At 43.2% G+C, this 15,681-nt stretch overlaps 2 protein-coding genes across 2 annotated transcripts in view; both read left to right on the top strand.

The window, feature by feature from the left end:
* The first annotated feature begins 206 nt into the window (after nt 1-206).
* tktb (transketolase b) lies at nt 207-7,027 on the top strand. The gene is made up of 14 exons (XM_031845054.1): nt 207-484; nt 2,269-2,386; nt 2,495-2,608; nt 2,735-2,832; nt 3,494-3,685; nt 3,982-4,109; nt 4,201-4,397; nt 4,572-4,736; nt 4,958-5,114; nt 5,211-5,341; nt 5,437-5,520; nt 5,637-5,733; nt 5,909-6,028; nt 6,211-7,027. Exons 1-14 carry the CDS (start codon nt 378-380, stop codon nt 6,381-6,383), a joined length of 1,881 nt encoding a protein of 626 aa, XP_031700914.1. The 5' UTR covers nt 207-377; the 3' UTR covers nt 6,384-7,027.
* Nucleotides 7,028-10,030: 3,003 nt separating this feature from the next.
* Nucleotides 10,031-15,681, top strand: part of LOC116382627 (extracellular matrix protein 2) — a gene marked incomplete at its 5' end in the record, with an annotated part of 9,962 nt that continues 4,311 nt past the window's right edge. The window contains 5 exons of the mRNA XM_031845836.1: nt 10,031-10,072; nt 10,973-11,086; nt 12,939-13,071; nt 13,147-13,304; nt 13,482-13,621. Of these exons, the coding sequence (XP_031701696.1) occupies nt 10,031-10,072; nt 10,973-11,086; nt 12,939-13,071; nt 13,147-13,304; nt 13,482-13,621 (587 nt within the window). The remainder of the gene's footprint in view (nt 10,073-10,972; nt 11,087-12,938; nt 13,072-13,146; nt 13,305-13,481; nt 13,622-15,681) is intronic.

Raw genomic sequence — 15,681 nt, 5'->3', positions numbered from 1 at the left:
TATTGCCCCCCTTTTTTAAGTCTTCAAAGCAGTGGCTGCAAATTAAATGATACAAACGAAGTCACCACAGATCTATATCGTTAACGTGTGGAAATGACTTGTGAAAGTTGCACAGGGAACAAGGTCCTGCGCAACTGGTACCACGACGGTTCCTCCAATGATTGGCTGAGGTGGGCGTGGCTGTGGAGGAGACATAAGTCCCCCCTCCTCTCGACGCTTCTTCCTCCTCGGTTGTGCTTTGCGTCGGACAGTTTACCAGCGGCGTTGTGCAGCTTTGAACCTACGACCCCGGGACGCAGCGGTGTAATTGAAGTAACTGAACTACTCAAGCGGACGCAGTTTTCTAAAAAAAAAAAAAAAAATAGAATCCAGGAACCATGACTAGCTACCACAAACCCGATGAGAAAACTCTCCAGGGGCTGAAAGACATCGCCAATAAGCTCCGGATCAACTCCATCAAGGCGACATGCGCCTCTAACTCCGGGTAAACTATGCAAAGTAACGCTGGAGGGAGTTTAAAAAGCACACCGCTACGTACGAAGAAAATATACAATACTTTGTAATAGTAATGTGATAGTGACGTTATCTGAAGCACGTTTTTACCTGCGGGTCCCGTTGGCACGTGCTGGAGATTACCTTCACGCGGTGGAAACTCAGCCACAGTAGACGGCTAGCAAGTGATTAGCTAAGTGAACTGTTCCATAAACGTTTTAATAAGCTACTTTGTGAGGTATATTTGTCCATAGTGCATAGTCTATGCTAAGATTAGCATAAGCTAACAATTTGTGCGCCTGTGTCGACGTTACAGTCGCTGCAATGTGTCTGAGAAACCATGCATTCTAGTAAAGCAGTTGCTAGATTTAAACTTTGTCATTAGCACCGCGCTGCTTCTTCTAGCTAACAAGAAACCACATGACCATGCGGAACGGGGAATCTCATGGTCAGCTTGAAGCTCTAATTTAAAGTTGCAGATGCATGCTAAATTGCCAAATGCAGGAATGCACACCAGTTGCAATTGTTTGCAGGAAATTGGTGTCAAGTATGATTTTAAAAAAAGTGGCTATCAAAAGGGCACCTGTAGTATTGCTTCATCCTAAATGTCGGACTTCCTGACGTCTTCCTCTTCACATTCACTCTAGGTTGAATCAGAGTCCAAGCGGGAATAGTTTAAATGGCTTCCTTGTTGACGGGGTGTGATTTTGTAGTTTGTGTCATCTAGAGATTATTCATGCAGCCCTGTGTTGTCCTGCTACTCTCTCCATAGATCCGACTACACACCCACAATTAAAAAGTTTTGTGCGTTTAATCTTAATTAAATGCAATTAATGTGTAATGATGGTTTCCAGTCCACGGTTTCATTGTATTCACATTGCAAGATATCCAGCATTGTGATTTTTACTTGCGCAACTGCAACCTTTTGAAAAGCAAATGTTTGTTGGTAAACCTGTTTGTTACTTCCTTATGCCAACTGACAAGGACATGAATGGATTAGATCCTGGATGTCCTTACTGTGTTGTCTCCCTTTTAACAAAGGATGTTTTTGAGTTTTGACACCCAAAACTCAACACACGTTGTTTCTCATTATTTGACCTACATGGGACATTGCACTCGAGCATCTGATTTCATTCAGTTTATTTCCCAACAGGTTATCGCTCATCAAAAGGACAAGGGGTAAACGGAGCACTGGGTTCTTTTCTTATGAAATTTAACAGTGACCGTGGTGTTTGTTTGAATAAGATAACTGTGTTCCAGCATGGTTGAAATGATGCCATTTATAAATTAACCCACATAGGGAAGCAGAGATACTGTTGAGTAACCTGGTTTTTTTTTTTCCAACATGAATACTGCAATACTTTGACCACTATGCCGCAACTAACTGTTTCACAAGTTAACTTTTTTTTTTTTTTTTTTTTTATAAGTGTGTTGAAGTGTGGAAACATGACTGATGTAAATCATGTTGCAGATTAACAATCTATTGACGAGATTTATTTTCCTAATCCCAAAAGATTAAAGGCTCTCTTTAAAATATGAATTGCTTGCATTGTAATGCAAGCATTACATCTTTTGTCAATGTATCTTTGTTGATGCCTTTTTTAGGAATTACACGAGTTGTTCTTATTGTCAAACTAAAACTGAGAGGATTCCTGAATGTAGCAGCACATGCATGCATGTGCACGGTGTGTGTGGATTTTGTTTTCTTGTTGAGATACTGGAGTTTTTCTTGTGCCATGTGCTCACCAGATGTGTCTCCATTTTTCCCTCCCCCAGTCACCCCACATCATGCTGCAGTGCAGCGGAGCTCATGTCTGTGCTCTTCTTCAATACCATGCGCTACAAAGCAGAGGACCCTCGCAACCAATGCAACGACCGCTTTGTGCTCTCAAAGGTTTGCTTGCATTTTTTCGAGTGAGAATGTCCTTCAGTCGGCCAGCTCACCTGTGATGTGGCATCACCACCGTCATTAAAGACCCCCCCCGCCCCCTGCTGTCTCTAGGGTCATGCTGCACCTGTCCTGTATGCTGCATGGGCAGAGGTGGGTTTCGTGAAGGAGTCGGACCTGGTCAACCTGCGCAAGGTTGACTCTGACCTGGAGGGGCACCCCACACCAGTAAGTTCAAAATTCTGCGTTCCCCTTTCTGGTGTTCATGTCTCCTTGGAGAACACACTATCATGTTCAAGTCAGGCTGTCTATATCTTGTATAACATTTAGTTTTCCCTCTCTTCTATTCATCAGAAACTGGCCTTTGTTGATGTGGCTACTGGATCTCTGGGACAGGGTCTCGGGGCTGCCTGTGGGATGGCATACACTGGCAAACATTTTGACAAATCAGGGTGAGCATGTATACAAAATATGTATATTCATTAAGAGGTTCCAAGGCTTATATTAAACCTGCTTTTTATTTTCTTCAGCATTAGTCTGAATCCTGTTTATAGGACAACATGTTAGAATTAGATTACTTAAGGACATGGGCTCTCCATACTCCCAACGAGACTGTTTCTGTCATTCTTGAAATGTCATACATGTTGAGGGTAGTTCCTGTTAAATCATTTGAGTCAACAAGGGATTTGGTTAACAAAGAGCCGTTCTTAACAGTGCAATACCTTGACTTGCAGTCAGGTAACTGCTTTCTTTTAAACTGATGCCTGAAACACTGTAATCCATTTAATGGATGAACCTGTAGTAGTGAAGATGTAATTGTGTTAAATCACGCCCTGAATGGTGCCTGCAGTGAGGTCAAAAGGTCTTGCACTGCTGCAACTGAGTAATATTAAAAGTAGCAACGATTTATTTAGCTTTGTGGGGGAGTAGCTGTTGGTGATTCTAAGAACAATAATAACTCGATAATCTAAAAGTATAAATATATTATGAACTGCTGCTTCCACTGAAGTTATGTTTGTTTGTATTCGTGACAGACTTTAATCATGTAGTATTATGTGCTTCATTGTTTGGAGATCATCATTTCCTGTTTCTCCTTTCCTCATTGTGTTGTAGATACCGTGTGTACTGCATAATGGGAGATGGAGAGTGTTCAGAGGGCTCAGTGTGGGAGGCCATGGCCTTTGCCTCCTACTACAAGCTGGACAACTTGGTGGCCATCATGGATGTCAATCGGCTCGGTCAAAGTGAAGCTGCGCCCCTGAAGCACAACATGGAGACTTACCGCAAGCGCTGCGAAGCCTTTGGGTCAGTGCCAAATACACATTAACATAAACATAACCTTTAATGTCATATATTTGTATATAATTGGGACCTTCTGATATTCTTCAAAAGCTTCCTTGGGTTGAAATGTTACTTGTCCAACTCTCACACATTGGTGTTCCACATGTCTCCCCTCCTGTGGCCTCTTGTCTTTCTCTCTCTGCTCCCTTCTTCCAGGCGATGAGCGTAATGCTTAACGTGTTGGTTCAGAAGTCAATACAGACTGTGTTTTGGGTTAATATTTGCTGTAATGTGTCTGCATGCAACTGATGTTTTTGCAGGTGGAACACTTACGTTGTGGATGGACACGACGTGGAGGAGCTGTGCAAAGCTTTCTGGCAGGCTCAGCAGGTGAAGGACAAACCCACTTGCATTGTAGCCAAGACGTTAAAGGGCAAAGGACTCAAAAGTAAGTGTGGAGTTCATGTGGTGACTGTTTTATTTACTGAGCTATTTGATTCTCTGAATTTGATTCTGACTCATTTATCTCTTTGCTGTAGATATTGAAGATCTTGATAACTGGCATGGAAAGCCCATCCCCAAGGACAGGGTGGAGGACGTCCTGAAAGACCTGCGGGCTCTGATCCAGGTCCCCAACAAGACCCTGTGCCCTGAGCTGCCCAAAGAAGACACGGCACCCGCAGACCTCAGCACCATCTCTCTGCCTTCACCCCCAGCATACAAAAAGGGAGACAAGGTACCTTTTTACTTGTGCTCCTATTGAACGCCGCCTAATGTAATTGATTACATTTATAGGGACGCTTGAATCCTGTGTAGTAATGTATGGAAAGCTCATTTTAACAAGTCATGGAAAGTGTAGATTGTTTTGTTGTGTTAATCTGTAGTCACCCATTCCTTCCTGTCCTGTCAGATGGCAACACGGCGTGCATACGGCACTGCACTGGTCAAGCTGGGCCAAGCAAGCCAGAGAGTGGTGGCCCTCGATGGAGACACCAAAAACTCCACCTTCTCAGATATGTTCAGGAAGGCCTTCCCTGACCGCTACATTGAGTGCTTCATCGCTGAGCAGAACATGGTACACAATATTTCACTCTTTACCTCCAATTTATGAAAGGGGGATACATTTAGCTCCCATTTAACTCTTCACGGCCATAATCTGCTCCGACTAGGTCTAATCTGTTACTATTTATATTCTCCAACATTAAAATCCAAGGCTCCTACTACTCTCTCCATGCCTTATCTGATATGCTGTCATTAAGACTAACCCTTAATACCAATCTCTACTTACTGCTACAGGTAAGCGTGGCCATTGGCTGTGCCACACGAGACCGCACAGTTGCATTCGCCAGCACGTTTGCTGCCTTTTTCTCTAGAGCCTATGACCATATCCGTATGGGAGCCATCTCCCAGTCCAATGTCAACCTGGTGGGGTCCCACTGCGGAGTCTCCATCGGTAAGCCTTCTGCTAAAGCGTCACTAGCTTTATTTATTTTATTTTTTATGGGGGTGAGTGTACCCGGCCCCCCGACTGATCTTATTCTGCTTTCAGGTGAGGATGGTCCTTCCCAGATGGCCCTCGAGGACTTGGCCATGTTCCGTGCCATTCCAACATGTACTGTGTTTTACCCCAGTGATGCAGTGTCCACAGAGAGAGCCGTTGAGCTGTCAGCCAACACCAAGGTTGGTAGGCCACCTTGTGGTAGAGTTTGTCCAGTAATCCAGTCTTCACAGTGACGGGAGTTCTCATGTGGTAACTCATCACTCTATATTCTCAGGGTATCTGTTTCATCCGTACCAGTAGACCAGAAACTGCAGTCCTCTACTCTCCAGATGAGAAGTTTGAAGTGGGCACAGCCAAGGTAATGATCAATACAATGATTTTTACTCACTTGTGCACCAAGTAGCCAGTAGCAACAAAAGATCTGAAGAAACACCAGAAAAATGACTGTATATGAATAAATGTCTACTTTACCAGGTTGTGCGGCAGTCTGCCAGTGATTGTGTAACTGTGATTGGAGCTGGTATTACTCTGCATGAGGCCCTTGCTGCTGCTGATGTGCTGGCCAGTGAAGGTAAGCTTGCATTGCCCTCTAGTGGATAGATGTAGGTATTGAAGCTGACTATTCATAACATTCATCCACATCTCTTATGTTTGGTAATTCAGGGGATACAAGTTATCAGTCTCTAGGTTAGCTAGTATGGTCTAATAAACATTTCCCAAAGTAACAATCTAATGAATACCTATAGGGAAGAACATCCGCGTAATTGACCCATTCACCATCAAGCCCTTGGATGCCGCTACCATTCTGGCCAGTGCCAGAGCCACAAAGGGACAGATCATCACTGTGGAGGACCACTACAAGGAGGGTAGGTTGTGTTCTGTTTTTGTGCTGTTGCAGGGTTCTCTAGTCATCTACCAATGAGCAGAGTTTCTTAGTGGCGGTGTTTTTTTATGCAGAGATTTTTCTCGATCTACCAGAGTCTATTAAGAGGGCATTATCATGTCATCACTTGGTGGCTTGAGCTGATGGTCTGTCTCCTCTGTCCAGGTGGTCTTGGTGAAGCAGTGCTGTCAGCAGTGGGCCAAGAGCCTGGCATCGTTGTGACCCGGCTGGCAGTGACCGGCGTTCCCCACAGCGGAAAGCCCCAAGAGATGCTCGACCTCTTTGGCATCAGCGCCAAGCACATTGCCAACGCCGTGCGTCAGACCTTTGCAAACTAAGGACGGCAGAGTACCTCTCGCTTGCCGCTCTGCTCCGTTACAACCAACTTTCTACCCAACTCGCAGCTAACTGGCCTGTTCTCGTGAAGACCTGTTAACTTCTGTGCAGTGTGCTCACCCGGTATTGTTGTCGCTACCACAGATTGTGAGGGATGGGAATAGGATTGTCAAAGCCTAGCATGTAGTACCCTCTTCTCCCGACGGGTTCCTCTGCAACATTCCTTTCTTGTATCCTCTTATGTGTTAAAGTAGCTCAGACAAAACATCACTGAATACTGTAAATGTGTTATGTTGACAGATTTTAAAAACATACAAGCAGCAGACCCGGTTCTGATCCATTCAGGCCACTACTTCTGTTTTGCGTTCGAATCCTTTCTTTACAACCATACCGCATGTCCGCTCACTTGTCTGGCATTCTTGCCTCCCTTTTTCTTCACCAAACACTGTTACCGTTTGTCATAAATCTTAGTGACTAGATCCGATTTGTAGTCTTTTGATGCTTAAACCAGTTTGCTGTGAGCAGTTTGACATCTTTTCTGTGTTCTGGCCACATGGGCATCACACAAAGTTCCTGGTGTTCCAGGGCACTTGTGTCATCCCGTTGTACTTGTGTTGTGCTGAATTAAAGATTTAACTCAGTCTTGTGTTTTGAGTTTTTTTGTTTTTTTTCCCCCCTGCTTTTGCTAGTAGTGTTTCTATGAGTGGGCAATGTCAGTGCCTCTTTGGTAAAGACTAAAATACCGTAGCTAGTGGATGGATCACAATGCAGTTTTGCACAGATATTCACGGTGCCCAAAGAATGACACCTAATGACGTAATCGATCCGCCGACTTCTGATCTAGCACTACTAGCATGTTGTAGTTTTCACCCATCTGTGTCAACATCTCCTCGATGAATTGGCATCAAATTTTGTACAGCTATTCATGGTTCCCACACAAGGTTGCTAATAACTTTGATCCCCGGACTTTTCTGCTAGCTCCACCGTGTGATTGACATTTTTGGTCTGTCGCTGTGGTTTTAAGAGAAATGTTCCCATCATGCAGTTAAATATGACATACTAGTTTCAAAACGCACCCATTCCCTTCAGCCTCATCTTTTACTGATGTCTAACAAGTGTTTGCATGCCAACACTGCAAACTGCTATGGCGAGCATGGTAAACATACCTGCAAAAATTTAGCATGCTGACAGGCGTTTAGCTGTAAGCACCATTGTACCAAAGTGCAATCTCACAAAGCTGCTAGCGTGGGTTCAGAGTCCTGGTCTGGTTTTACGGTTGAGTGTTTGCGACATGTGGCTTTTACAGATACCCGTCATACATGTTGTAGAGCTGGCAGTGTCCAGACTGTCGGACACCTTTTATTCTGAGTAAGAAAACAAGGTAGTGAAGAATGGACAGCCGGTCACAGAGATAGTAAAACTCTCTAGTGTCTCAAACCAGTCACTGGACCCGAAGTAAAAGCTTAAGTGTTTACGTTTCATGAATCATAGGCCTCTGCACCATTCTCTGCAGTGGAAATTGTTAACCCAGGGTGTTGTCACACTGAGGTTAAGGAAGGGGTTGAATGTGTGGTCAGTGGATTACTGCACGTTCCTGTCGAGGTTTAAATTGATAGTTTTTGGACACAACTATTTACCTTGGAAGAGCACGTCAGGACCTCAGTGTTTCACAGTTTACCGTTAGTTGTCCAATGTGCCATTTGGAATAGTCTGGATTCTTCCGTCTCTGCCTCATCAGCTGAGCTTCAAGTGCAGAAAAACTAAACCGACCAGAATTAATACATAAAATTGAGTTAACCGATATCATCAGAAATGTTCATATTTCAGGCCGTGTTAATCACAGAGGCTGTTGTCGAGGACATGAGAACATGCACACACATGCTGACAGATTTAGTCTGAGTATGTGTGGTTAGTTACTGAGCAAATAAAGTGGGTTTGTCAGCAGGTTTCACCCCACAGCGAAAATCCCAGTTTGGCTCAACACTCAGCCAGTGGCACCTGCTTGGCTCAGCTGTGAGTGTGTGGGGATGTACAAACTCCAGACTACATGTGTGAGCATCACAGCGTATGTGCGTACAGATAATATTGTGTGTAGGTAAAGATGGACGTGTTTATTTTCATACATAGATGCTAGCGTTTGACTCCGACCTGAACTTTCTACCAACCCTGTTTCTTGTTTGGGAAAGGCCGAAGGTCAGTCTGATTCAGTCAGGAGAAAAACACAGACATGACAGGATCACAAATTCATGTGTCATAATGTCTGACTAGAATCATATTAGTCATAATATGATTCTAACATCGATTCTAACATAGTCATAACATAGAGTCATATGAAACTTATTGTGTTGAAGTTTCTATTTTATGCCTTCCACCAAATGTTAGCAGACAGTGAGGAGACAAGGAGGAGCAGGGCGGGTCTGTGTATTTTATGGTGCGATGAACAAGCCTTCATTAACAATGTGAGAGTTTATTTTTTGACCTCTCCGCCTCCGAGATATTCCTTCCCTTCTTCCTCTCATTTCAGCATTCACTCTGAGTTGGGGGCATGTGCACTGTGGTTTAGTATTGCTTTTGGCTGACTCACAACAGAGAAGGTGCTCCACAGCTTTTGCTACAAGTCTTTACAGTGATGTATCCTCTCGTGTAAACTCTCAGGTCAACCGTTACTCACTGAGTTTCTTCCCTTTGGCATTACCATCTGAACTCTCTGTGGATTTGCTTCATCCTCGCTTCAGCCCTGAAGACCTAAACATTTTGGACTTCTCTCTCCAAGTGAAACAGCTTTAACTGATACAACTTTTAACAATGCAAATGCCAAGGACATGGATCACGTTCATTTGCCTCTGTGGCACAGCTTTATCAGGACAAGGCCGTAACTCTTTGCATGACATGGATGCATACTTGGAAACCTCTTTTGAGACACCTGACTTAGAAACAGCAGCAGTTCATCCACCAGGAATTGATACAGGAGTGACCTTGTTGGATACATATGCTTCAAGTGTAGCCCTCCCTTCTGGTAAGATGAGAGTTCTAACCTTTCAAATGCTGCCTGTTTCTGTCTGCATGATCTTGGCTAATAAATGCTTTAATAACTGAAATACTTTTACATAACTAAGCATACAATGCTGAGTGAAAAGCTCAGTTATTATTTTGATTTCTTTATGTCTATTAATTGTCTTTTTCTGCTCGGCTTTGTGAATGGTGAAGAAGAGACTGAGGATGAACGTCTCCAAATGGAGGCAGAGAAGGAGCGGGAGCATCAAGGAGTTGAGTTCAGAAAGCTGGAGGCTGGTAGAAGAAGAAGAGGTGCTTGGGGGAAAAGGAAACACGCAGCTACTGTGGAGGCCACTGCGTATAGAATAGTATGGCACTTGTTCTACCATGTGGACACAGAAATACATATTTATGAATAAATAAAAATGGGGCATCCACATACGTTGATTTGTTCCTTTGTTGAAACGTGTCAGTGACTTCCGGATGCTTATTGCAGGCAGGACTTGGGCAACCCCTGACGGGCTGGAGAAAGCCTGTAAAAGGAGAGGAGGAAACCAGCGCTCTTATTGCTGCACTTAAGGAGCTTCATGCTGATAAACAACGGCTTATGGATCAAGGGAAAGCACAAGAGGAGGAGGGAGAAGAAGAAGATGACGATGATGACGACGATGACGACGATGACGACGATGATGATGATGATGACGATGATGACGAGGAGGAGGAGGAAGAGGTTTGATTTTTGTTGTTTTTACTTCAGTTAATTGAATCATTCATGAAGCAATTGTTTGTCATATCATTTATTATTTAATCTTTTGTGTCAGGAAGAGGAAGAGGAGGAGGAGGAGGAGGAGGAGGAGGAGGAAGAAGAAGAAGAAGTAGTAGTGGAAGAGGAAGAGGAAGAAGAAGAGGAAACTGAGGCTCCCAGCAATCAAACAGAAACTCACTCCAGCACTACAGAGTCTCCTCTCAGCGAGTGTCAGACTGCTGACAGAGAAATCAGCTGCAGGGGCGTCGGCATGACTCTCCTGCCAATCATCCACAACCCACTAGCCACAAATCTGGACATGGCAGGTGTGTGTGTGTGTGCGTGTGTGCGTGTGTTGTGGTGGCGGCGGCGGATGCATCACATGAAATAAGCCATGTTGGGGGGATGGTGCAAATTAGAGTGAACTCTATAAAAACTAATATAGCAGTGATATTGATTACAATTGAACTGGTTTATTATTAAATCAGCTTATTCATTAAGTTTTCCAGTAGTTCTAATTCCAACTTTGATGCCACTAGCCATGAATTCTTCTTCTTTTAACAATTATAACCACTTAGTACATAGTATTTGGCAAGAACAGTATAGGTTAAGATGGTGAACCATTAAACTGAAAACTAAAATAACGAAGTACATTGACTGATTATATTGTTTGTATCAAAACAAAAGTTCCAGCACAGATATGTCAACATTATGTGACCTGTGAGTCAAGTGATTTTGACGCTCATGTGAAATGGCTGTACAAGCCATATTATATGCTTCTTCTACATATATGTGTACGTATATACGTATATATACAGTATATAACATACCATGTGATTTATTTTCAAAGAGAATAACATCAGAATCGTCAGTCCACACGTTTTCTCTGGTGTGCCGAACCTGGACACACTGGACCTGAGCAAAAACAAACTGGATGATGAGTCGTTCAGCCAACACCCCCTGTCGGTGAGTAACACCTCTCTTCTTCACTGTCGGTCTCAACAGTCCAGTCTAATAGCCTCTTCTGCAAGTACATCACACCCATACAGTTGTACTCTGCATGTTTAATTGTGCTTGAATGGACATCTCACTACTATGTTCGGGTTCAATTGAAGGTACGTGTTACATAGTGTACGTATGATACAAATGCAAAAGGGCACACAGTGTCACATTGATGTTATGCAACCCAAAACCAGACTCATCCAATGAAATCAAACTGCAGAGCTTCTGCAGTGCCAGCAGTCGCAAACCCGCAGCTCCAGACCAGAAGTACAAGTCCAGCCGGCTCTGCTCTACCAACGGGCAAGGGAGTGTTACAACTGTTGTCTTTTCTGTTTTGAATGAATGTATTTGTCCAAAAGAGAAAAACCAAAGAAGGAGAGGCAAAGCCCAGAGGAAGCTTTAAACTTAAGTGTTAATAAAATCAGTTAACACTTGCTCTCTTGTCTGATGGTCAAGTGTCTGAAAAAGCTTTTTTATGCCAAGATAGATAAAAAAAATTATACATTTGTTCAAAACCTCTTGTAGCTAATATATTATGATTAAGAGCTATGAGCTGATTTGCAATTCTATTTTTAGGAACAGATAATATAAAACACGGTCTTCAGACCATTAATATAGCAGCAGACAACTATTTACTATGTAAAGATACGGTGTAGTAACGTCTACCTGAGCAGAGAATGAAGTCACTCTCCCTCTGCTCGTGTTCTTATCTGACCTTCTCCTTGCTTTGGTGACATAGCCATGCCAGCCCGCACATGCTTTTAGTGCATGTTTATGCATGTGAGCCTGCCCCACCGGTTAGTTCAGGGCCGCCACTCTGCACTGCTCTCATATGGCGGTTACAGTTGATAACACTGTCTCCAACACATCGTAGAATCCAAGCACCCATCCTCCGATTCCCCCTCAAGTAAACACTATTAACTCTGTGAGCACTTTTGACATAGTTTGCGCGCGATTTGCACCATTAGCTACGAGCCGTCACTGTGTTGAGAGGCAATCAAAAATACTCCCAATCTGGTATTATGCACCTTTAAGTGTTAAATATCAATCCTCAACAAAGATATATAGCAAAAAGCAGGCAACACTGACATGTCTTCACCTGCAGGTTTAAACTGCAGATACTATTATTCTCCTTTCCTATGGGTGGCGTAGGTAAGCCTGTGTAGATTTGGTCTGACTCAAAAAAAGCTCCTTCTTGTGAAGAATATGCAGCCTGCTGAATGTGAATGGCTTTTATAACACACTTTGCATCTAATTAAAATAAAAAGCAGGCTGTATCCTGTATCATTACAGTAATAAAAGAGCATTGAAAATTGCATTAACTAATCCTTTCTAAGAATAAGCTCTGGTCTAACCTCTAAATGACCACAGGCCAAACTCAGATCCTGACCACACCGAGGCAGCCCGCCACACTCTGACCAATCATTATGCTCCACCACCAGTATAGTCTCCCACGATTGGCTGGTCAGACCTGTTGGAAAACAGCTGCAGCAAAATGACGTGGAAAATAAAAGTTTTTTTTTTCATTTTTTGCTCACATCCACAGTAATGACAGAGGACTGATGAACTGGCTTGAAGAATCCTGCGAAAGATTCAGTCCACTGCTTTTAGTTGACACAGATCAACCACAATGGCTCTAACTGAAGAGCCACTGCAGCGTGGCTTTGCTAAAAATACAACATGATAGATGACATGGAAGAGATGCATAGATTTGGTGTATTTCTGTGAACTCTGTGATTGTGACCTTCCCGGCAAGTTGGGATAGAAAATTATGGATTATGAAGTTTCACCCCTCTCTTTGCTTCGTGTCATGCAGAACTTGACCTTTCTGAAGAAGCTGAACCTAGATGGCAACCAGTTTACCAGCATCCCAGCACTGCCGCCATCTCTGGAGGAGCTCAAGATTAGCAACAACAAGCTCAGTGCACTCAGCCCTCACAGCTTCAAAGGTAGGAGTTGTGTCTGTGTACATGGAAGAGAAACGTCTTGTATGGAAAATAATGTAATTTAGTATTCCCCTCTAGGTTTGATGAACCTGTTGAATCTGGAGCTTAAGGAGAACACTCTCCATGAGGGCAGTGTGTCACCTCTAGCCTTCAGACCGCTAGAGAGACTTCTGGGCCTCCAGTTGGACAACAACCGCTTCCGTTCCCTCCCCCTGGGCCTCCCCCCCTCTCTTCAGGTGCACTGATATCACTTTACTGAATCTTGTGGGCAAAATCCTTCTCCTTAAAGTGTTAGGTTCAGCCAAAGGAGGCAGCTGGGATTCAGAATAGTACTCAGGGTCTATCAGAGAGCCAGACACTGACATGAAGACAATCATTTATGTCCCTGTCTTTCTGTCTTTCTTTTTGCGTAGGAGCTGGAGATGAATGGAAATCTGATTGAAGAGGTGACAGAGGAGGCAGTGAGGGGCTATGTCCATTTGAGAGTGCTGGAACTGAGTCACAACCTGCTGCATGAGCAAGGCATCACTACCCACGCCTGGAATCATCTCAAGTACGTCCATCCATCCATCCATCCATCCATCCATCCATCTATCTATCTATCATCCATCCATCCATCCATCCGTCCGTCCATCCATCCATCCATCCATCCATCCATAGCTACTGATTTAAAAAATAATGATCTGAAGTTCCTCCATCAGCCACAAGAGGGTAGACTGGTATTGTTTGAAATTCTGAACACTTATTATCATTTCACACACAAATGTGTGAAAAATCTGTACTTTGTGATTAACAATGTGTTTAAAATCTGTACTTTTTTCAGTGTCTTTGGCTGACGTTTAGAATGATCAGCTTTTTATCTTTCTTTCCTTCTTTCTTTCTTTCCTTCTTTCTTTCTTTCTTTCTTTCTTTCTGTCTCCCCCCCCCCACACACACATACCACACATATCACAGAAGTTATGACAGCTGACCTTGTGTACTTAGATGAGCAGGCTTGTGAGGGACAGCTTGAGGGCAACTGCGTGCCTGTATGTGTCTGTTTGTGTACGTATGTCTGAATGTGTGTCTATGGTGGTGGTGGTGTGTGTGTGTGTGTGTGCGCGTGCCTGTTGTTTAAATATAGTGAATTCCAGTGGCGTTGTTTTCTTTGCTCCCTTGGATCCTTGTGAACCACAGTGGGAGTTTCAGGGAAAACTGATGGAAAAAATTCTTGAAGAAAGACGGGAAATTCAACTTGGAGTTTCACTGTATGAATGGATGACTATGTGAAAGTCTACGTAGAAATCTGAAATTGGGAAAATAAATTCAGGGGAAGTTTTGACTGAAGAAATTACGAGATGTTTTAATCAAAAATGGAAACTGTAAAACACAAAATCTTGTCCAAAGAGGGACAGAGAGATAATGTGAAGAGAGAAAGAGTTTTGAGTGAAGTTAAAATGGAGCTAGGCAGCACTCCGAGCCCTCGCTTGACTTCTGACTAGAATCTATTTGACACCTGACACTTGACCTCATTAGTGGCGACAGCAGCGGTCTTCCCATTGGCACTGCGGGCTTATTAGCTGGTCCTCCATCTTAAAAGCTTTCTTCAGCACGGCATAGACAAGAGAGTGGAAACAAATTCAGCTTGAGACTGAACTCCGCTACCACAGCAGGTGCTGAGACCTTAAAGGGCAGAGGTTATTAACCATGAAACAAGACTCCTGCCTGTGGTTGGAATCTATTTTATTCTGCAGACCTTTAATAATTAAATCCACACTGAGGTACTTGTAGAGAAATGTATTCATCATGTACCTCTGCAGAGGTGTGTGGAAAAATATACAGAGAGGGACTGACGCAGAGTGAAAAGTAAATTGCTTAACGATAAAGTAAACTGCAGTGTGCTGGTTCTGGTTAGTGGAGCGCCTCTATTCCATGTCATGGAGTCCGTGTTATTGCTGCCTCCTGCTGGGCTTCAGTGATTAGAGGCACCAGTGAGGGTTACAGGGAGCTGGGGAGGGCAGTTTGTACTTTAGATATACGTATCTCAGATTTACTGTGTCCCAGATCCCATTTATTTGTACTCTGTAAACTTATCCCAGATTAGTTTGTGTTCCTCTGGGTGTGTTTACATTTGCTGCCAACGTGTGACCATCCTGTAAACATACGCACATGCTTAAGTGGTGTAATTAATTGTACCTCAGTAATGTTCCTCAATACAGCTTTTAGGTTCTTGAACTTAACTTAAGTGTTACCATTATGGTACTTTATACTTTTTAATTTATTAAATTATTGTACTTTTTATTCCACTTTAGCTTTACTAGTTATTTTGTTTTGACTATTGATACATACTATACTTTAACCACAGCCCTAGGATTAGGGTTTAAAGTGTAGTATGTTAAAAAAAGTTCCTTTTTTATAATTAGATAATAAAAATATAATATCATGGCTGACATTTTCTGCCTATTAAGTACTTCCACTTTTAAAACTTGAAGTATATTTTGCTGGCAATACTTTAAAATGCCTCTCCTCAGGGGCCCAATCAGCTTTCATCCTTAGACACACAGATAAACAAGCACACACACACACACACACACACACACACACACACACACACACACACACACACACACACAC

This window comes from Anarrhichthys ocellatus, unplaced genomic scaffold (genome assembly GCF_004355925.1).
Source record: "Anarrhichthys ocellatus isolate YVR2014 unplaced genomic scaffold, GSC_Weel_1.0 scaffold5, whole genome shotgun sequence".
In the NCBI taxonomy this organism is placed as follows: domain Eukaryota; kingdom Metazoa; phylum Chordata; class Actinopteri; order Perciformes; family Anarhichadidae; genus Anarrhichthys; species Anarrhichthys ocellatus.
This window is presented reverse-complemented; position numbering and strand designations above follow the sequence as displayed.